General features: G+C 43.9%; 1 protein-coding gene and 2 non-coding genes across 3 annotated transcripts; all 3 read left to right on the top strand.

Annotated features, from left to right (window-relative positions):
• The first annotated feature begins 721 nt into the window (after positions 1 to 721).
• HSPA9 (heat shock protein family A (Hsp70) member 9) lies at positions 722 to 22,170 on the top strand. Its single transcript, XM_015140986.3, has 17 exons — positions 722 to 885; positions 2,000 to 2,058; positions 2,270 to 2,357; positions 5,402 to 5,583; positions 7,462 to 7,586; positions 8,809 to 8,882; positions 8,970 to 9,076; positions 9,367 to 9,529; positions 9,804 to 9,896; positions 15,063 to 15,272; positions 17,375 to 17,602; positions 18,811 to 18,915; positions 19,496 to 19,613; positions 19,978 to 20,072; positions 20,661 to 20,753; positions 20,932 to 21,072; positions 21,402 to 22,170. The coding sequence occupies exons 1-17, from the start codon at positions 805 to 807 to the stop codon at positions 21,477 to 21,479; spliced, it is 2,040 nt and encodes a 679-aa protein (XP_014996472.2). The 5' UTR covers positions 722 to 804; the 3' UTR covers positions 21,480 to 22,170.
• Positions 16,344 to 16,413, top strand: LOC114679145 (small nucleolar RNA SNORD63). The gene has a single exon (XR_003730823.1). It is a non-coding gene; the product is annotated as a small nucleolar RNA SNORD63 (small nucleolar RNA).
• On the top strand, positions 18,428 to 18,497 carry LOC114679146 (small nucleolar RNA SNORD63). The gene has a single exon (XR_003730824.1). It is a non-coding gene; the product is annotated as a small nucleolar RNA SNORD63 (small nucleolar RNA).
• Positions 22,171 to 22,277: the final 107 nt, after the last annotated feature.

The following is a 22,277-nucleotide window of genomic DNA, read 5'->3' as shown; positions in this document are numbered from 1 at the left end:
TGTGTGAACCAAACGCTTTGTAGTTGGAAACCCAAGACCCCTGTGATAAAACGCAACACGAAATTGTTTAAGCTCTGCATTCCAAGTATATTTCAAGTTGTGAACAACGGGCGGCACCAAGCAACAAAAGTACTGACGTCCTCACTTAACAAAGCCACAAGACAAGATGGCGCCATCCTCCAAGAGCGAGAGGGGGGAACACTTTCACGCCCGCGGGATGTGCACGCGCCCGGGCTCGCCCCAGGCAACGCTGGCGTGCGCTCAAGCACCCAATGAGCGATGTAGTTAGTCTCCACCCACGTTTGCCGCCACTCCCTGGGCACATGCGCTCCAGGTTCTTAGCGGGATGCCTATTGCGCAGGCGCAACAGGCTCCTCCTTCCGCGCAACTGACGCAAGAAGACTGTAATCGGTTCGCAATTTATCCCGTGTGACCTTGAGTCTTTCCTGTCGCTGAGGACCAGGGCTGTCCGAGGTGCCGCCTTCATACCCCTTTTCCTCCCCTGGACTCTTTGTGGCCCAGAGCCGCCGCAGCCGGGACGGGAGGGCAGGCGTTCTCCAACCATCATGCTGCGGAGCATATTACCTGTACGCCCTGGCTCCGGGAGCCGCAGTCGAGTATCCTCTGGTCAGGCGGCGCGGGCGGCGCCTCAGCGGAAGAGCGGGCCTCTGGGCCGCAGTGATCAACCCCCGCCCCTCACCCCACGTGGTTGGAGGTTTCCAGAAGCGCTGCCGCCACCGCATCGCGCAGCTCCCGGCCGCCTGAGCGCCTGTTTGCTGCCTCGTACTCCTCCATCTATCCGCCATGATAAGCGCCAGCCGAGCTGCAGCAGCCCGTCTGGTGGGAGCCGCAGCCTCCCGGGGCCCTACGGCCGCCCGCCACCAGGTGAGAAACTGTCGGACCTTCCCGAATGGGGTCACGGCCTCGGGCCTCGGTGCGGCAGGCCGCGCGCCCTTTAGGGTTTGAGTTCTCCGGGATAGGTCAGGCGGGAAGGAAGGTGACGGACCTTCCGTAGGTAGCGCTGCCGGCTCAAGATTTTGCGGAAGGTTTTGCCTCCGGCTTAGGCCCTGCTGAGTCACACCCCTCGCGATCTAGAGTATCATCTCAAAATTACCAGCTAGTGGTCCTGATGGCTCGTTCTGTGGCTGAATGGAAAGATTTGGCCTTGGGGGTGAGGGATGCAGTCTATTAGGAAAGCCGCTATTTTCAGTTTTGTTTTCGGCTCCTCTACAGAATACGGAATGTGTAAGGATCTCGTTAATAAGGTGAACTTTCTTATCTTAAGATGAGAAAGTCCTGAGTCGGAAATAAAACTCCAGTTTTTGTGCTTAGCAACATTTTCTCAAAATCGGTGGTGTAAGATTTTACTCGTTTGTTACTTAAGGACAAAAAGCAGATCGGGGGGCGGAAAAAAAGCTATGGAGTGGTTATTTGTTTTCTAAAATAAAAGATAAATATTTTGGAGAATAGGAATTGTATATGGGCATTAAGGAAGGCTTGGAAGGAGCCTGAAGTTAAATCGTGATAAAGATCTTTTATCCTAGTGGAAGGCTACTACTTAATTTTTCTTTTTAAAAGACTTACTAATCCTAGTTCTCTTAAACTAATTGCATGGCAAGGTCAGGGGAAGTGTTTTCCCCCAGGGGACATCTGGCAATGTCTGTGGATATTTTAGGTTGTCGCTAACTTACTGGGGTTCTTATTGGTTTCTAGGGTGTAGAGGCCAGGGATGCTGCTGTATATCCTACAATGCACAGAACAGCCCCCACAACAAAGATTTGGCCCAAAATTAATAGCGCCACGGTTGAGAAATCCTATTGTAATGTGATTCTAAGGCCATCTTTTATTTACCTTTTTTTATCTTACTTATTTGGGAAACTTTAATATTTACTGTTTTAGTAGCTTAACGTATTTTATATGCTAAATGAGCCCAAGTTTTCTTTTTTTCCTCTCAGGATACACATTGGTTGGTGACTGAGTCAGTTTTTTTCTTTTTTAGGATGGCTGGAATGGCCTTAGTCATGAGGCTTTTAGAATTGTTTCGAGGCGGGATTATGCGTAAGTATAATTTCATTTCCTTTGAGAGGGAATACATATTAAACTTCATAGCAGTGTTTTCTACATTTGTGATTAACTATTCTTCTCTAATTTATCTGTATTAGAGATTATGTAGTATACCACTGTTAATTTTCCAATTAAATATTATCTTTAAGTGACTTTGGTCTATCAAGATAACAACAGCTGTGACGTTGTTCTAAATGTCTTACAGATCAGAAGCAATCAAGGGGGCAGTTGTTGGTATTGATTTGGGTACTACCAACTCCTGCGTGGCAGTTATGGAAGGTAAACAAGCAAAGGTGAGCATGATTGGTAACTAGTACCCTATCCAGAACCTATCCAGAATTCTGTGGTCTTTTCCTTAGTTAAAGAATTTGAGAACCTGATTTGCTTTTTTTTGGTGGGGGGGAGATGGTCTCTATAGCTCAGGGTGGAGTGCAGTGGCACGATCTCTCCTCACTGCAACCTCTGCCTCCTGGGTTCATGCAGTTGTCCTGCCTTGGCCACATAGCTGGGAATGCAGGCGTGAACCACCATTCCTGGCTAATTTTTTGTATTTTTAGTAGAGACAGTTCCACTGTGTTGGCCAGGCTGGTCTCGAGCTCAAGTGATCCGCCCGCCTTGGCCTCCCAAAGTGCTGGGATTATAGGCATGAACTACTGAGCCTGACCTGAAACTACTTTTAACTAAAACAACAAAAACATGACTATAGATCAAGGCTGGCCAGGCATAATGACTCACGCCGGCAGTCCCAGCACCATGGGAGGCCAAGGGGGGCGGATTACCTGAGGTCCTGAGTTCAAGACCAGCCTGGCCAACATGGTGAAACCCCGTCTCTACTAAAAATACAAAAAATTGGCCGGGCACAGTGGATCACAAGGTCAAGATATCAAGACCATCCTGGCCAACATGGTGAAACCTGTCTCAACTAAAAATACAAAAATTAGCTGGGCATAGTGACACATACCTGTAGTCCCAGCTACTCAGGAGACTGAGGCAGGAGAATCGCTTGAACCCGGGAGGCGGAGGTTGCAGTGAGCCGAGATTGTGTCACTGCATTCCATCCTGGCGACAGAGCGAGACTCCATCTCAAAAAAAAAAAAAAAAAGGCCAGGCGTGGTGGCCAGCACCTGTAATCCCAGCTCCTCAGGAGACTGAGGCAGGAGAATCACTTGAACCCAGGAGGCAGAGGTTGCAATGAGCCAAGGTCACATCACTGTACTCCAGCCTGGGTGACAGAGCGAGACTTTGTCTCAAAAGAAAAGAAAAGACTATAGATCAGGTTTTTCATACCCAGTGTTGGGACAAAAAGAAAAGACTATAGATCAGGTTTTTCATACCCAATATTGGGACCCAATGTTACTTCCACATGGAGAATTATATCTACTTCTAAATTTTTTGGGGGGTTGGCCACAGATTTCAGGCATATAGGAAAAATGCTAAGAAGCACAAATTAGGGCCAAGAGAAGGAATAATCTCGGTGCCAAACAAGTGGGATTAGAAGACCATAGACAGTTCAGGTGATTTCAGAAGAGGAGATGGGGGAAAGAGGAAGCATGAGAGCAAAAGAGGCCATGAATGGAAGAAGCAAGAGTCAAGAATTCCCGGTGCTCTAAATCTTGCTAAGAACCCAATAGGAATAAAAGTTCAATATATAGAGTAAGGAGGCTTCAAAAGGAATAGCCTGCTCCAGTGAACAACATGCATTACTTCACATGTGAAGCTCCACTTCTAGTCTGTCTCTGCACCTCCAACTTTGGTTCAGTTTAGAAAATGCAGCACTTTGGTGGTTACCAGAGTAACCAAACAGTGCAAGCCATTCCCACCCCTCTTAATAGTAAATTAGTAGCCTACCTCTATACCACATTTAAATCCTTTTCTGGGAAGTTAGATACATACAATTATCAGCACTACAAAGGTTCACCTATCAAGAGTCTTAAAAGCAACCAAAACAGCTTTTGTTTTGTTTTGTTTTGTTTTGTTTTTGAGACGGAGTCTCGCTCTGTCGCCCAGGCTGGAGTGCAGTGGCCGGATCTCAGCTCACTGCAAGCTTTGCCTCCCGGGTTCACGCCATTCTCCTGCCTCAGCCTCCCGAGTAGCTGGGACTGCAGGCGCCCGCCACCTCGCCCGGCTAGTTTTTTGTATTTTTTTAGCAGAGACGGGGTTTCACCGTGTTAGCCAGGATGGTCTGGATCTCCTGACCTTGTGATCCGCCCGTCTCGGCCTCCCAAAGTGCTGGGATTACAGGCTTGAACCACTGCGCCCGGCCCAAAACAGCTTTTAAAATGTAAATCAGGGCCAAGCCTGTTGAGTCCTACTTGGGACTCAACACTTTGGGAGGTCACTTGAGTCAGAGTTGAAGATCACCCTGGGCAACATAGCAAAACACTTTTGAAGACCTGGGCTACAAAAAATTAGCCAGGCACAATGGTATGCACGTGTGATCCCAGCTACTCTGGAGGCTAAGGTGGGAGGATCAGCTGAGCCTGGCAGGTCAAGGCTGCAGTGAGCTGTGACAGTGCCACTGCGCTCCAGCCTAGGTGACAGGTGAGACTCTGTCTCAAAAAAAAAAAAAAAAAGCCAGGCGGTACCTCATGCCTATAATCCCAACATTTTGGGAGGCCAAGGTGAGCGGCTGACCAACTTGGCAAAACCCCATCTCTACTAAACGTACAAAAAAAAAATTAGTTGGGCATGGTGGCAGGCACCTGTAATCCCAGCTACTCGGGAGGCTGAGGCAGGAGAGTTGAACCCAGGAGGCGGAGTTTACAGTGAGCCGAGATCGCACCACTGCACTCCAGCCTGGATGACAAGAGCGAGACTCCATCTTAAAAAAAAAAAAAAAAAAGGTAGTTTGAAAGTAAAGGACTAAAGATATGTTAAATATCTACTGTTCATTAACTATCAGCAGTAAAGCGTGCCCAGTATTGTTCATGCACATTTGTTTCATAATTTGGGAGCTGTTTTTGTGTCTTAAATGATTGCTGCAAAGATACCAGTGATAGGCTGGGCGCAGTGGCTCACGCCTGTAATCCCAACACTTTGGGAGGCTGAGGCGGGCGATCGCCTGAGGTCAGGAGTTCAAGACCAGCCTGGCCAAAATGGTGAAACCCCATCTCTACTAAAAAATAACAAAAAATTAGCTGGGCGTGGTGGTGCACGCCTATAGTCTTAGCTACTAGGGAGGCTGAGACAGGAGAATCACTGGAACCCAGGATGCAGAGGTTGCAGTGAGCCAGGATTGTGCCATTGTACTCCAGCCTTCGCGACAGAGTGAGACTCTGTCTCAAAAAAGGTACCAGTGATAACTACAAACTTACTCTGTCACATTTTGGGAGTTTAGGTGCTGGAGAATGCCGAAGGTGCCAGAACCACCCCTTCAGTTGTGGCCTTTACAGCAGATGGTGAGCGACTTGTCGGAATGCCGGCCAAGCGACAGGCTGTCACCAACCCAAACAATACATTTTATGCTACCAAACGTCTTATTGGCCGGCGATATGATGATCCTGAAGTACAGAAAGACATGTGAGTAGTAGCAAAAGCGCAGTTACTTGCAAGGGCTACACAGAAGAGCCTCAGCATGTTGATTAGGATCCCTGGAGCACCTTACCCTAGTCGTTTTACTTACTGTCCCTAGGGGAAATGTATACCACTGCCAAAAGGGTAATTTCTTTAAAAAACTCATTTTTGGCCGGGTGTAGTGGCTCATGTCTGTAATCCTAGCGCTTTGGGAGGCCAAGGTGGGCGGATCACTTGGGATCAGGAGTTCAAGACCAGCCTGGCCAACATGGTGAAACCCTGTCTCTACTAAAATACAAAAATTAGCTGGGCATGATGGTGGGTGCCTGTAATCCCAGCTACTCGGGAGGCTGAGACGGGAGAATCGCATGAACCCAGGAGTGGTTGCGGTGAGCTGAGATCACTGCCATTGCACTCTAGCCTGGGCTGCTCAAAAAAAAAATCATTTTTGTCTTTACAGATTAGGTCTTTGTTATGTATTGACATGATATATGAAAATTTGCAAAGCATTCCTAAACCACATAGTTCAGTGTTGAATACATACGGCAGAAATGGCACAGGTTCTATCATGTGTTGATCCAGTACAGAAAAAAACTTGATTTTTCTTTTTTTCTAACCCCCCGCCCCCCAAAATAGAGACGCGTCTCACTATGTTGCCCAAGTTGGTGTTGAAATTCTGGACTCAACTGACCCTCCCACCCCAGCCTCCCTAAGTATTGGAATTACAGGCGTGAGCCACCATGCCCAGTCTACTTTTTTCTAAAATAGACATACTAGAGGCTAGAGGGGGTGGCTCACACCTGTAATCCTAACACTTTGGGAGGCTGAGGTGAGCTCAGGAGTTCGAGACTTGGGGAAAAGCCGCCTCTGCAAAAAATACAAAACGAGCTGAGCTCGGTGGTGCGTGCCTGTAGTCCCAGCTATTAGTGAGGCTTGAGCGTTGGGGGACGGCAGTTCCAGTGAGCCAAGACCATGCCATTGCACTCCAGTCTGAGTAATAGCAATGAAACCCTGTCTGAAAAAAAAAAAAAGCACTAGAAGCATAGGTAGAGCTTCCTGTTGTATACAAAATTTTTTAGGCCTGGAGTAGTGGCTCATGTCTGTAATCCTAGCACTTTAGGAGGCAGAGGCAGAAGGACTGTTTGAGGCTAAGAGTTTAAGACCATGTAGGCCAACGAGGCAAGAGAGTGTATGTGTGTGTCTTTCTATATATAAACACTTAAAACTTTAAACAGCTTTATTGAGCTTGAGTAGAATATGAATTCTGTATGCAAGGAGTCGCGTGGACTTCTCTGACTGGCTTCTTTCACTTAGCTTGTTTTCAAGGTTCATCCATGTTGCAGCATGTGTCAGTACTGCATTCCTTTTTATGGCCAAATAATACTATACTGTATGGACATATAGCACATTTTGTTTATCCGTTTGTCAAGTGATGGACATTTGAGCTGTTTCTGCTTTTTGGCTGTTAGAAATAATGCTGCCTTAAACATTTGTGTACAAGTTTTTGTGTGGACATAAATGTTTCCATTTCTCTTAAATAGTAGAATTGCTGGATCATACAGTAACGGTTTCATCGTCAAATTATTGTAAAGTGGCTGCAAAAATCTTCTGCCTGGGGTGCTAAGTAAAAAATGTTGAGGTTTCATTGTGATGTTTTTCTACGTTAATGATTGCTTTCTTTTTATTTATTTACTTCATTTCATTTTGCCGTGTAATCCTCATAAACCACGTTAGTGATTGCTTTCTGAAAAATTTCACAAACTGTCATTTATTGGCCATGAATGAGTCTCTTGGGGTGGAAGATGGATGTTCATGGTGTGTGGTAATTTTGTCATATGAGGTTGTTCAGGCTAGTTTTCTCTAATAGAATTTTTGTTCTTACAGTAAAAATGTTCCCTTTAAAATTGTCCGTGCCTCCAATGGTGATGCCTGGGTTGAGGCTCATGGGAAGCTGTATTCTCCAAGTCAGATTGGAGCATTTGTGTTGATGAAGATGAAAGAGACTGCAGGTGAGTTGAGTGGATTTAGTTCACATCTGGGAAAGTTCTAAGAACAGAATGATTCCTGTGAGATCACTAGCACCCTGTGCCCCAGCATCCTGTAGATGAATCTGTGGTCCCTTTTGTATAGAAAATCTAGGAATGGCAAAACTGTGTTACACTTCATGCTTTCCCTGCAGATGAATTTATCTTCAAATCTCACTAATGGTGGCTGGCTTGTTTCTTTTTTTCCAGTAAGGCGTATGTTCTATCTATATTGAAAGCCACAAGACTACACATTAAGCTTTTGTCCCTGTTAGGTATAAATTAGAACTTCTTATTTAAAGTGGCTGTTATAAGTCTAAAGGTCATTGTAGTTTAGTGAACCTTCACTAAAATGTTGAAAGACTGATCCTAGGGGTTTTGGGTTTTGGGTTTTGGTTTTTTTTGTTTTTTTTTTTTTTTTTTAGACGGAGTTTTGCTCTTGTCGTCCAGGCTGGAGTGCAGTGGCGTGAACTCGGCTCACCAAAGCCTCCACCTCCCGGGTTCAAGCGATTCTCCTGCCTTCCACCTGGCGTAGCTGGGATTACAGGCATGTGCCATCATGCCTAGCCACTTTTGTATTTTTAGTAAAGAGACGGGGTTTCTTCATGTTGGTCAGGCTGGTCTCGAACTCCCGACGGATCAGGTGATTCGTCCGCCTCAGCCTTCCAAAGTGCTGGGATTACAGGCATGAGCCACCGTGCCCAGCCGGCCAGTCTTGGGTTTGTTGGGTTTTTGTTGTGGTTTTTTTTGAGACAGTCTCGCTTTGTTGCCCAAGCTAGAGTGCAATGGCGCGATCTTGTCTTACTGCAACCTCCCCCTCCTGAGTTCAAGCAATTCTCCTGCCTCAGCCTCCCGAGTGGCTGAGATTACAGGCATGTGTCACCACACCCGGCTAATTTTGTATTTTTAGTAGAGATGGGGTTTCTCCAATTGGTCAGGCTGGTCTCAAACTCTCAACCTCAGGTGATCGCCCGCCTCAGCCTCCCAAAATGCTGGGATTACAGATGTGAGCCACCGTGCCCAGCCCGATCTTGGGTTTTTAACCAGTATATTTACTTGGGGTGTTTTCCTGCAAAGACATATTAGGTCACTTGTCAAAAGACTGATGAATATTGTCTGTGGCTCCAAAAGGATGACACAGGTTGTTGGGCTATGTTAATAATTCTGTTCTGACAGAATTCCATGATTGAATTTCATTCTTTTCCAGAAAATTACTTGGGGCACACAGCAAAAAATGCTGTGATCACAGTCCCAGCTTATTTCAATGACTCGCAGAGACAGGTAAGGTCGATTAGCATTCTTATTCACAAAAAGGAACGTGCCTGGGATGGAAAGGTACAAAAATGCTTTTCTCTTTGTTTTCTTTAGGCCACTAAAGATGCTGGCCAGATATCTGGACTGAATGTGCTTCGGGTGATTAATGAGCCCACAGCTGCTGCTCTTGCCTATGGTCTAGACAAATCAGAAGACAAAGTGTAAGTTTATGCTATAAATTTCTTACCTGGACTTACTAAAGTGTCACTTGATTTCTTAGTGATTGAGCCTTTTATTTAAATAGTGCTTTTACTGATTTTAAGTCTGTATGATCTTTTTTTTTTTTTATTTCAAAACCATTCCTTTGTTTTCTTTTGGGCCATGGTAATTTAACTAGTATATACCTCAGGGAAAAGCTTAGATTATCTGTATTTGGTTATTGAAATTTATATTCTGGTGATAGGTTTTGTTCCTTAAGGATTTCTTTCTTTCTTTCACAAATCATTTACAGCATTGCTGTATATGATTTAGGTGGTGGAACTTTTGATATTTCTATCCTGGAAATTCAAAAAGGAGTATTTGAGGTGAAATCCACAAATGGGGACACCTTCTTAGGTGGGGAAGACTTTGACCAGGCCTTGCTACGGCACATTGTGAAGGAGTTCAAGAGAGAGGTGAGTTACCAATGTGGTTAATATGTAGATATTAGGATATTGAGAATTTGTTTGTTCAGATTGCTCTTTGCTTTGTTTACGAGTTCAGTTCAACCCCCTTATTGTACACACAGATACTCTTTTCAGAATATTTTTTCCCCACACATTAAGGGTAATAAAAAGTAATCATCTTGTATATAAAGGTTATGATTCCATTTTGTGTTGTTCCACCTTATTACTGCAGTTTAAATTTATTACCTCACTAATGCTGGTGTTCAATGTCTTCACTTTATAGACAGGGGTTGATTTGACTAAAGACAACATGGCACTTCAGAGGGTACGGGAAGCTGCTGAAAAGGCTAAATGTGAACTCTCCTCATCTGTGCAGGTGAGACACGAAAGATTTGAGCGGTCTTGATGGGTATTTTCAGCCAGAGTTTATTTAAATAGTATTTTCTAATTGGCCTAATGTCAGTTGAGTTTTTTTGTTTGTTTTTTCAATTTTCTGATTTCTAGAGACCTTTGTCGTGAGCACAGGAACAGTAAGGTGTTTAGTTTCTTTATGAGCTGAAATTTTTTTAACCACCCAAATCAGGTACATATACTGGAGCTAAATAATATATGAATGATGCTGGGTATACTTGTTTGCTTTTCAGTTAAACACATTCATTTGAAAACCTGCTCTGGCAGTGTTTAAAACTAGAATTACTAGCTTGGAGAAACTGCTCTCTTAACTGACAGTATTAAATAACCTCTCCTTGTGAATTGGAGAGTCTCTGCGTGTCTTTTTTTTTTTTTTTTTTTTTTTTGAGATGGAGTTTTGCTCCTATTGCCCAGGCTGGAGTGCAATGGTGCGGCGATCTCGGCTCAGCACAATCTCTGCCTCCTGGGTTCAAGCGATTTCTCCTGCCTCAGCCTCCCGAGTAGCTGAGATTACAGGTGTGCACCACCATGCCTGGCTAATTTTTGTATTTTTAGTATAGACAGGGTTTTGCCATGTTGGTCAGGTTGGTCCTTGGACTCCTGACCTCAGGTGATTAACCTGCCTCGGCCTCCCAAAGTGCTGGGATTACAGGCATGAGCCACTGAGCCCGGCTAATTGTCTCTCACTTAATAAATAATTTGAAAAATTACCTGGTCATAGTCTACACAGCTGTAGTCTCAGCCACTCCAGAGGCTAAGGTAAGAGGATTGTTTGAGCCCAGGAGGTTGAGGCTGCAGTGAGCCGTGATCACACCATTTCATTCCAGCCTGGGTGACAGATGAGACCCTGTCTCAAAAAATGACAATAATTTGAACCACCAGTCTAGAAAATGAGCTGAAGCTTGTTCAAGTTTCCGTCTGTGAGCATCAGATTTACTCAGTTTGTTTGTCAGCTTGATTAGCTCCAGTTCTGAGAGGTGAAACTTCACTTCACCACCAAGAGTAGAATTGTATAAACCATGTTAGATCTGTGTTGGAGACCCATAAAGACAGAAAGCAGCAGATCTCTTTCCGGTGTCTTGGGTGACAGTAGGAAGAGCAGAGCTGTGATACCTTTATTTTGATCACCCACAAGGGAAGAGGTATTTATGATGATTGTCATTGTGTTGGTAAAGTGGTTGCTGCTAATGAACATTCAGTCAAACCTGGATTTTGTTTTTTTAAGTGGCTGTGAGGAATGACATAGTTATACACACGCATGCATGGTCTTGCTGATGTTACTTTGCCCCTGCTATCATGGAGTGGCAGAACATTGCAAGGTTGGTTAAGGTTGAAGTTGAAATATGTGGCACTGCCAGAAGATAGTTTGTAATTCTTCCCAAAGATTTTATATTTGGGGTAGGGGATGCAGGGTGTTGGAAGAGATTGGTTGGTTTTAATTAGTGTGGCTGCATGCTATTGATAGACATTTTGATTGTTTTCCAGCGTTTATTTTTTTATTTTTATTTTTATTTTTTTTTGAGACGGAGTCTTGCTCTGTGCCCCAGGCTGGAGTGCAGTGGCGTGATCTCGGCTCACTGCAAACTCCGCCTCCCGGGTTCACGCCATTCTCCTGCCTCAGCCTCCCGAGTAGCTGGGACTACAGGTGCCCGCCACCTCGCCCGGCTAATTTTCTTGTATTTTTAGTAGAGACGGAGTTTCACCGTGTTAGCCAGGATGGTCTCGATCTCCTGACCTCGTGATCCGCCTGTCTCGGCCTCCCAAAGTGCTGGGATTACAGGCTTGAGCCACCGCGCCCGGCCTTCCAGCGTTTATTATAGCAAGATGTATTGAGCATCCTTATACATTGTTTTGCATAGGTGATTTTAAATGTATAGAATAAATTCTTAGCGTTTATTACCCTCATGCAGATTATATTGTGGTTTGGAAAGCTGGACATTAATTAGAACAGATTAGTAAATGTTAAACTAGAAGTGATACAAAGTAAAGGTTAAGGGTGGTTCTGCAGGCATTCTGCTGGGGTTCGAGTCCCCATTGTGTGGCTTATTAATTGGTGATCTTGGATGAATTAACATTACTGTTACTTATCTACAAAATAAGGATAATACTGGTACTTTACTCCTCCCCTAAGAGTTCTGAGCATTACCAAGTTCATAAATATTACACGCTTAGGAAAACATAGGAAATTGTGAATACTCTTAAATGTAAGTTACTATTAATGTAACAAGTGGTAAAAAGGCAATTATATTTATAATTTAAGAAGGGGCCGTACTTTGGGTGGCCAGGGCCAGGAATATCACTTGAGCTCAGGAGTTGGGGACCAGCCTGGGCAAAATAGTGAGAACCCCATCTCTACAAAACTAGCTGGGCGTGGTGCACTTCACCACAGGTGCATGCCTGTAGTCCCAGCTACTCAGGAGACTGAGGCACAAGAATCCTTTGAGCCCAAGTGTTTGAGGCTGCAGTGAGCTGTGATTGTGCCACTGCACCCCAACCTGGGCGACAGAGCAGGTCTCTTAAAAATAATCTAAGAAGGGCCAGGGTGCAGTGGCTCACGTCTGTAATCTCAGCACTTTGGGAGGCCAAGGCGAATGAATCACTTGAGGTCAGGAGTTCAAAACTAGCCTCGCCAACATGGCGAATCCCTGTCTCTACTAAAAATACAAAAATTAGCAAAGCGTGGTGGCGGGCGCCTGTAATCCCAGCTACTCAGTAGGCTGAGGCAGGAGAATCGCTTGAACCCAGGAGGCAGAGGTTGCAGTGAGCCCAGATGGCAGTCCAGCCTGGGCAACTGAATGAGACTCTGTCTCAAAAAATAAAAATAATAAAAAGAATCTAAGAAGGTACCTGAGAGAGGTGTTCAGCATAACAAGAATAGCATTTGAGGCCCGGCGCGGTGGCTCAAGCTTGTAATCCCAGCACTTTGGGAGGCCTAGACAGGCAGATCACGAGGTCAGGAGATCAAGACCATCCTGGCTAACACGGTGAAACCCCGTCTTTACTAAAAATACAAGAAAATTAGCCGGGCGAGGTGGCAGGCACCTGTAGTCCCAGCTACTCGGGAGGCTGAGGCAGGAGAAGGGTGTAAACCCGGGAGGCGGAGCTTGTGGTGAGCTGAGATCGCGCCACTGCACTCCAGTCTGGGCGACAGAGCGAGACTCCGTCTCAAAAAAAAAAAAAAAAAAAAAGAATAGCATTTGAGAGATGAGTTTATCAGAAAAAGATAAATGGGCACGTGTAAATGGGTTAAGTGTAAGGCTCTCAGGTGAAGACCTGAGAAAGGGCCAGAGTGGCCAAAAGGGCAGAGTGAAGATTGGGGTCGGGGGTTGGTGGGCATGGAAAATGAGGTTAGAGCAGGCTTGTCCAACCTGCAGCCCAGGATGGCTTTGAATGCGGCCCAATACAAATTCGTAAACTTTCTTAAAATATTGAGAGTTTTGCTTTTTGTTTTAAGCTCATCAGCTATTGTTAGTGTTAATGTATTTTATGTGTGGCCCAAGGAAGCCAAAAGATTGGACACCCTTGTACTAGAGACTTTATAGATTTGGGATTTGGCATCTCTCCCAAGATAAGTAAATACAAACCCCAGAGGAGTTGAGGATAGTAACATGGTCATGTGTCGATTTGTGAAAAGCCCTTTGGCTGGAGTAGAGTGGAGAATTGTTAAGGGCAGAAGGCAGCCTGAGTGGGTGTGGGGAGGGTGTTGGTAACCATGTGTTGAGAAAGGACTTGGATAAGAGAGTGTGAGACATAAGTGGTTGGGTTTGAGAGAGGAGGTAAGGAGAGAACATTGTGATGGATGTTGGAGTCATTGTAGAGAGTTGAGAGTTAGTGCTGAAGATTTTCAGGTTGCCATTAGCTTAGAGTTGTGCTACTATAATAGCCAAATGTGGGTTTTGAATTAATTAAAATTAAATAACATTTAAAATTAGATTTCTTAGTTACCCTAGTCTTATTTCAGGTGCTCAGTAGTCATGTTGTTAGTGGTTGCTGAATTGAGCAACATAAGTAGCATTTTCATTGTCACAGAAAATTCTACTGGATAGCATTGATTTAGATAATTGTGTATTCTGATTTGGTTAATCAACATTTTGTAAAATAAGAAATTGTCAATAATATTTAGATAACACTATTCTACAGATGGTGTGTTAACTCTGTTAATTCTATTAAGTATTGAAATGTCTAGGATACTTTCTTCTAAAGAAAGATGGTTAAGATCTCACTCTCTTCTTACACATTGTAAGATCCTATGTTGTACTGGGATTTGGGATTTATTAAATACTGGATGTTACATGGTGTGACTGTCAGCTGCTGTCCATGGATGTGATGGCCATACAAGTCAGTCCTCATACATTAATGAGAGTATGTCTGTAGCTTTCGTACCACTTGTAAATGTCCTGGAACTTAACAGAGCCCAGGGTTGATGGCATGTTACTTGGTTCAGAAAATAACTTTGACATTTCACCTACATGGGATATTTTTAAAACTTGGTGAAGGAAAACATCAGTAATGTGGTTCTAATGAGTGTTTAGTGGCAGAATAGCTCTTTATCTCTTGAATGGGGATTTTTTTCCTGCTTATCTGCTGCATTCTTGTTAATAACTATAAACTTCATTAAAACAGATTCTATAGTGTTTATCTCTGGGGAGATAAAACATTGCATCTTAAAGAGTAACTATTCTTGGCTGGGTGTGGTGGCTCACACCTGTAATCCCAGCACTTTGGGAGGCCAAGGCAGGTGGATCACGAGGTCAAGAGATCGAGACCATCCTGGCCAACATGGTGAAACGCCATCTCTACTAAAAATGCAAAAATTAGCCGGGCATGGTGGCACATGCCTGTAGTCCCAGCTACTTGGAAGGCTGAGGCAGGAGAATTGCTTGAACCTGGGAGGCGGAAGTTGCAGTGAGCCAAGATCATGCCACTGTACGCCAGCCTGGCAATAGAGTGAGACTCTGTCTCAAAAAAAAAAAAAAGTATTCTTGGTGACTATTCATTTAAATTAGGTCTCACCCTCCCTGTGGTTTTCCAAGTCTTCTGTCCTAGGGCATGGTCATATCTTAGTTGAAATAATAAATGTAACCGTCATTTGGCCTGCTCACTGACATGCAATTAAACATTTCCTTTGCAGACTGACATCAATTTGCCCTATCTTACAATGGATTCTTCTGGACCCAAGCATTTGAATATGAAGTTGACCCGTGCTCAATTTGAAGGGATTGTCACTGATCTAATCAGGAGGACTATCGCTCCATGCCAAAAAGCTATGCAAGATGCAGAAGTCAGCAAGAGTGACATAGGAGAAGTGATTCTTGTGGGTGGCATGACTAGGATGCCCAAGGTATGGATCCATGGAATTCTGTCATGGAGAGAGGGGACTGGCACATAGTGTATACTTGGGACAGGTGCCATGAATATATGGCCTGTTCTGCTGGGGTGACCTAAAAGGGAGATGAGATTATATCCTCACTAAAGAATTCTTTTCTGTTTGTTTTGTTAAAATTGAAGAATAGGCCGGGCATGGTGGCTCACGTCTATAATCCCAACACTTCGGGAGGCTGAGGTGGGCAGATCACATGAGTCTGCAAGAGTTTCAGGCCAGCCTGAGCAACATGGCAAAATCCCCTTTGTACAAAAATACAAAAAACTAGCTGGGCATGGTGGTACATACCTGTAATCCCAGCTACTTGGGAGAATCACCTGAGCCCTAAGGTCAGTCACTTGAGTGAGTTTGGGGCTGCAGTGAGCCATGATCGTGCCACTGCACTCAGCCCAGGCAAGAGTGTGACCCTGTCTCAAAAAAAAAAGAAAATACAGTGAGCCGAGATCGCGCCACTGCACTCCAACCTGGGCGACAGAGCAAGACTGTCTCCAAAAATATAGATATAGATAGATATATATATATGAAAAATTAGGAGGGGCAGAATTTCTTTAGGGGCAGTAGCAGGGAGGATCCCGAACTCAGTCATAGAATTTTTAGGATTGAAACAACGTTTGAGGTCAGAGACAGCATAAAACCTTGGTAATAGGCCGGGCGCGGTGGCTCAAGCCTGTAATCCCAGCACTTTGGGAGGCCGAGACGGGCGGATCACGAGGTCAGGAGATCGAGACCATCCTGGCTAACACCGTGAAACCCCGTCTCTACTAAAAAATACAAAAAACTAGCCGGGCGAGGTGGCGGGCGCCTGTAGTCCCAGCTATTCGGGAGGCTGAGGCAGGAGAATGGCGTGAACCCGGGAGGCAGAGCTTGCAGTGAGCCGAGATCTGGCCACTGCACTCCAGCCTGGGTGACAGAGCAAGACTCCATCTCAAAAAAAAAAAAAAACACCTTGGTAATAACGCTCCCCCTACCCCAGCCACCGTCTTTGTACATGTGTCTTTGCAGCATAGTGCATCTCTTCGACAAAGATTTGTGCGATGATGTATTTTATTCAACACATCATTCTGAAAGAACATATGTGGAAAAATAATGACTGAGCACAAACCTGTTGAAGATGCAGTTCTTCTTGGTAGCCTAAATAGGATTATCTTGGGCCTAAGATAGTGACCTTGTTTTTTTCTTAATTTTTCCATGGAAATACATGACCTTAAGGAAATACGCAAAAAAAAAAAAAAAAAAAATGAACCTGGAAACAAAAAAGGCCCTGGACCAGGTGGATGCCTCTGTAAATGATCCCCGAGGCCAGGCGCAGTGGCTCATGCCTGTAATCCCAGCATTTTGGGAAGCCAAGGTGGGCGGATCACAAGGTCAGGAGATCTAGACCATCCTGGCTAACACGGTGAAACCCCATCTCTACTGAAAATACAAAATATTAGCTGGGCATGGTGGCGGGCGCCTATAGTCCCAGCTACTTGGGAGGCTGAGGCAGGAGAATGGCGTGAACCCAGGAGGCGGAGCTGGCAGTGAGCTGAGATAGTGCCACTGCACTCCAGCCTGAGCCACAGAGTGAGACTCCGTCTCAAAAAGAAAAATAAAGAAATTATCCTCAATACTATTCAAATGGAACTTTATCACTAATAAATACAAGGGAAGAACATGCCCCACGTTAACAATGCAAATTATTACTACAGCTGCGTATGATAATTTGGTCTTTAGTTGATAATATACAAGAAGATGTGGACTTCTAAGTCCCCTTGCCTTACATCCTCTGTTTCAAATGATTTAATCTGTTACATGGGAAACCAGATAATAAAACTTAGGAGAATCCTTCCCAGATTTACAAGGGTCATGAAGGAGATACTCCTGAAAGTATAAAGTGTATGAATGTTACGAGATCATTAGCAGGAACCCAACTATGAAATGGTCATTTGAATAAACATTCTTAGATTTGAGTTAGCCTGTCTTGAGATTTGGCTGGGACCGAAGGACACGTGTGCTGTCTTTTGTTCTGCTCAGGTAGTTCCCAAGTGTGGGCTGACAGGTTCTTTTTCCTTGATGCTCAGGTTCAGCAGACTGTGCAGGATCTTTTTGGCAGAGCCCCAAGTAAAGCCGTCAATCCTGATGAGGCTGTGGCCATTGGAGCTGCCATTCAGGGAGGTGTGTTGGCCGGTGATGTCACAGATGTGCTGCTCCTTGATGTCACTCCCCTGTCTCTTGGTATTGAAACTCTAGGAGGTGTCTTTACCAAACTTATTAATAGGAATACCACTATTCCAACCAAGAAGAGCCAGGTAAGAGCTATCACTTCCTACCTTGTCACATGGGTTTTAGGTTCTATGACGGATGTGATTGCAGCCACTTTCATGAGCTTTTTCTAGAAAACTTCAGTTTTTCGTTTTGCTGTTTAGAATAGTAAATAGTTAACTGTGGGTGGTGAGAATCCTATGTGTTTTTTTGTGTGTTTTTTTTTGCTACCAGAAAAGTTCTTACGTGTTAGCTGGTAGTGATGGTTATAGGAAGGACATCAGTAGTCTCCTCCACAGGATTAACATAATTTGTTGAAAGGGATCTCAGTCATTTGAGACTGAATTCCCTGTAGTCTTCTGTTCTCAAAGACGGTAAAAAGGATAGTCTGGACCAGACTTAGGGGAGTGTTCTTATGAGTGAATGAAGGGGGTGGTATGGGGGTGCCGAGATATCCAAGCAGGGCTATTTGGACATGGCTTGTTCTTGAAGTAGGAATTGTTTCTGGCTGGGCACCGTGGCTCACACCTGTAATCCCAGCACTTTGGAAGGCTGTGGTGAGAGGATCGCCTGAGCTCAGGAGTTTGAGACCAGCCTGGGTAACATGGTGAAACTCCCTCTCTCCAAAAAGTTAAATTAGCCAGGCATGGTGCTGTGTACCTGTAGTCCCAGCTACTCAGGAGGCTGAGGTGGGTGGATCACTTGAGCATGGGAGGCAGAGACTCCAATGAGCTGAGGTCATGCCACTGCACTCCAGCCTGGGTGACAGTATGAAGTGAGGCCTTGTCTCAAAAAATATGTATATATATTATTTCCTGACTTCCCTAATCTTGTGGATGTTTTTCCATAAAACTATGGCTGTTGGTATATTTGTGCAGTGATGTATTTGTCAACACATCATTCTGAAGAAAAGTATGTGGTGACTCTCTGTGACTGAGCACAATACATCTTCTTTCTCTGATCCCGTTTCCCCAGATGAGCATGTTTCAACATTTTAGTTCCTTTTTTGAGGCCTTCTCTCCTATTGCTGCATCTTAGGAGATACATTTTCTTAGCTGAAACAGTTGCTATTGTATGCCCATTTGCTGTACTATTCCTAGTCCTATTCCCTATAAAGACATCAGCCTTTGTTCTGAACATACTGTGAATTAGGAGCCTTCCAATCTTGGAATGTGAACCTTTGGCTTTCATTTTTTCTATAGAAAGGGAATAGGTTAATCAGATTGCCAACCCAGGAGGTTTTCTTTTTCCCTAGGTATTCTCTACTGCCGCTGATGGTCAGACGCAAGTGGAAATTAAAGTGTGTCAGGGTGAGAGAGAGATGGCTGGAGACAACAAACTCCTTGGACAGTTTACTTTGGTAGGTATTGTGAATCCTGAATACTTTGGCTCCTTCACTGTAAAGTGAGATAATATCCTAAGCCATAAAAATATTAGTATAAACCGCTGGCATACACATACATACTGAGTAGTCTTGAGAAGAGGGGATGCAGACACTTTGTGCAACTGGATACCCATGGCATCAGTTTTTACCTGAAAGCCTTGCTTTTTCCTTGTGCCTTAGGAATTTCCTCAGACATAAACTCCTGACTACTCATTTAAAAGACACTTGATATTATTACTGGTTTCTGATCAGCATTGCTTATTGGTTATTGATGAGGTGAATAATAGCAGGGAGGTTTGCTGTCTGTCATTTAGTGTGTCCACAGGTACATACAGCCATTATAGTTACTTGCTATAGCTAAATTTCACTGGTATAAAACCGGTTGATTTCAGGCAGCAAACTACTACTGTTGCTTATAAAGTGTGTTTTTGTACATTAAATCACTTGTTTTTCCCAGGAACCAAGTGACTTGTTTACTATAAAACCATATAGATTTGAAAATAATAGCACTGGACCCCTCTGTAAGAGGACCTTACTCTGGATTTATTTATTTTAGATTGGAATTCCACCAGCCCCTCGAGGAGTTCCTCAGATTGAAGTTACATTTGACATTGATGCCAATGGGATCGTACATGTTTCTGCTAAAGATAAAGGCACAGGACGTGAGCAGCAGAGTAAGTCACTTTATCAGACCCTAAGAGTGAGGTGAGGGAGGTCTTGGGAAGAGACCCTCTTAGGATGATGAGTCCTCTTTGCCCCTCAGTTGTTCACTTGTAGAAGTGTAGTGTTTATTCCCCCCAAATAGGCACTGAGCCTGTGGATTGCTGAAGTTTTCATGGGCAAACAGGCCAGTTGGTGTTTGTGTATGTATTGGGTCCTTGGTTTCATTTTGCTTTATAGGACTATAAAGTTATTTCTCCTTTTCATAATTTGTATCAAGATTGGCTGCTATGAGCTGGAGTACTCTTAATGCAATGGAGGAAGAAGAGGAATATACCTTTACCTGGGAATTAATGAAATGCCTTCTTTTTACTACAGTTGTAATCCAGTCTTCTGGTGGGTTAAGCAAAGATGATATTGAAAATATGGTTAAAAATGCAGAGAAATATGCTGAGGAAGACCGGCGAAAGAAGGTGATTACTTTTTGTCTTCTGAACTTTAATCTTAGTAAAGCTCGGTCTTGAGAGTTTGGGGCTGGGCGCGGTGTCTCACTCCTATAATCTCAGCACTTTGGGAGGCCAAGGTGGGCCGACTGAAGTCAGGAGTTGAAGATCAGCCTGACCAACATGGTGAAACCCCATCTTTACTAAAAATACAAAAAAATTAGCCGGGCATGGTAGTGCATACCTGTAGTCCCAGCTACTTGGGAGGCTCAGGCAGGAGAATCACTTGAACAAGAAAGTGGGAGAGTTTGGACATGTCATAGGTTGTGGGTAAGAGAAAACCTAAGATCAATCTATTCTTCCTTCCCTGTTGCTTATACCTTATGTGTGCAGTGCCTTTATTATTTCTTCTGTTCTCCATCACAATTCTGATGTTAGAAAACCTAGCCCAAATCTCTCTCAAAGCCATCCCAGACTAAAGCCGCTCTGATTTCTCCCTTACTCTATTTTTACTCTGTAACTGTATGCAGCACATAGCTTACTGTCTTACTGAGTATAGACATTCAGCAAACTTTGGTTGATTAGAAAGTCTTCGTTTAAACTTCTGATTTATCTAAGGAACGAGTTGAAGCAGTTAATATGGCTGAAGGAATCATTCACGACACAGAAACCAAGATGGAAGAATTCAAGGACCAATTACCTGCTGATGAGGTGAGTTCTATTTTAAAGTAACTCAAGAGGTTGGACACATTTTTACCAAAGGCAGTGAAGTTTATTTTTCTGTGGATTTTGATAGGGGTTTAATTATTTTAAAATGTTTCTAAATAGTACTTCTACTTGTAATGGTACAGGAGACCTGGAAAAGTAAGGATTTTTTTCTTTTTTTAAGTGCAACAAGCTGAAAGAAGAGATTTCCAAAATGAGGGAGCTCCTGGCTAGAAAAGACAGTGAAACAGGAGAAAACATTAGACAGGCAGCATCTTCTCTTCAGCAGGCATCATTGAAGCTCTTCGAAATGGCATACAAAAAGGTACAAGGGCTGAAGTGGATTTTGATCCTAACTTGATCTTGATGGAACTATTCTTTCTGACTGTTACTGGTGGCTCCCTCTATAGCCATTTGTGGAATTGAAAGTGAGATCAGAGTTGGAGATATTCTCCTGCCGTCTCGACTCTATTTTGACATTGGGGGTAGTGTCAAAGGGAAGGAATCCAGAAGCAGGGTAGAAAGCGGGGAGGGGGAGTGGAATATATATGAATGATGAAGAATATGTGGGTCCCTCATCTTGGAGTGCAACAAAGAGCAAATGGTTAGCCCTAACATTAAATCTGAGTGGCTTGAAAAATGTTTTCTTAACAGATGGCATCTGAGCGAGAAGGCTCTGGAAGTTCTGGCACTGGGGAACAAAAGGAAGATCAAAAGGAGGAAAAACAGTAATAGCAGAAATTTTGAAGCCAGAAGGACAACATGAAGCTTAGGAGCGGACAGACTTCCTGAGCAGAAATGGGCAAACTTCAGTCTTTTTACTGTGTTTTTGCAGTATTCTATATATAATTTCCTTAATTTGTAAATTTAGTGACCATTAGCTAGTGATCATTTAATGGACGGTGATTCTAACAGTATAAAGTTCACAATGTTCTATGTCCCTAGCCTGTCATTTTTCAGCTGCATGTAAAAGGAGATAGGATGAATTGATCATTATAAAGATTTAACTATTTTATGCTGAAGTGTCAAGGGGTGAAAACATCTCGCACACAACAATTAAGGTAGTCATCCGTAGACTTGAAATGAGACGACATGGGGATGAGATAGATCCTTCTAGTTAGCCTAGTACTGCTGTATTGGCCTGTGTGTACATGGGGTCCTTCAGCTGAGGCCTTACAAGTCAAGCTGGCTGTGCCATGTTTGTAGATGGGGCAGAGGAATCTAGAACAATGGAAAACTTAGCTATTTATATTAGGTACAGCTATTAAAACAAGGCAGGAATGAGGCTAGACTCTTAACTTCCCTACGGCATACTTTTCTAGCTACCTCTGCCTTGTGTCTGGCACCTACATCTTGATGATTGTTCTCTTACTCGTTCTGGATTTTTTTTTTTTTTTTTAAATAAATACAGAAAGCATCTTGATGATTGTTTGTGAAGGGTGATGCCCTGAGATTTAGCTTCAGGAATATGACGTGGTTCATGTTTCCCATATTTCCCAAGTAGGGAAATACACGATTCTCTAACACTGG

Source organism: Macaca mulatta, chromosome 6 (assembly GCF_049350105.2).
Source record: "Macaca mulatta isolate MMU2019108-1 chromosome 6, T2T-MMU8v2.0, whole genome shotgun sequence".
Lineage (NCBI taxonomy): Eukaryota > Metazoa > Chordata > Mammalia > Primates > Cercopithecidae > Macaca > Macaca mulatta.
The sequence above is the reverse complement of the archived record's forward strand: the minus strand, read 5'-3'. Positions and strand labels throughout refer to the sequence as shown.

Excerpts from the sequence above, each read along its gene's own strand:
- HSPA9 (XM_015140986.3), top strand. The coding sequence starts at position 805 with ATGATAAGCGCCAGCCGAGCTGCAGCAGCCCGTCTGGTGGGAGCCGCA. Across the intron at positions 2,059-2,269 it reads GTTTCGAGGCGGGATTATGC|ATCAGAAGCAATCAAGGGGG; the intron begins GTAAGTATAATT and ends AATGTCTTACAG. Across the intron at positions 19,614-19,977 it reads CACAGGACGTGAGCAGCAGA|TTGTAATCCAGTCTTCTGGT; the intron begins GTAAGTCACTTT and ends TTTTTACTACAG.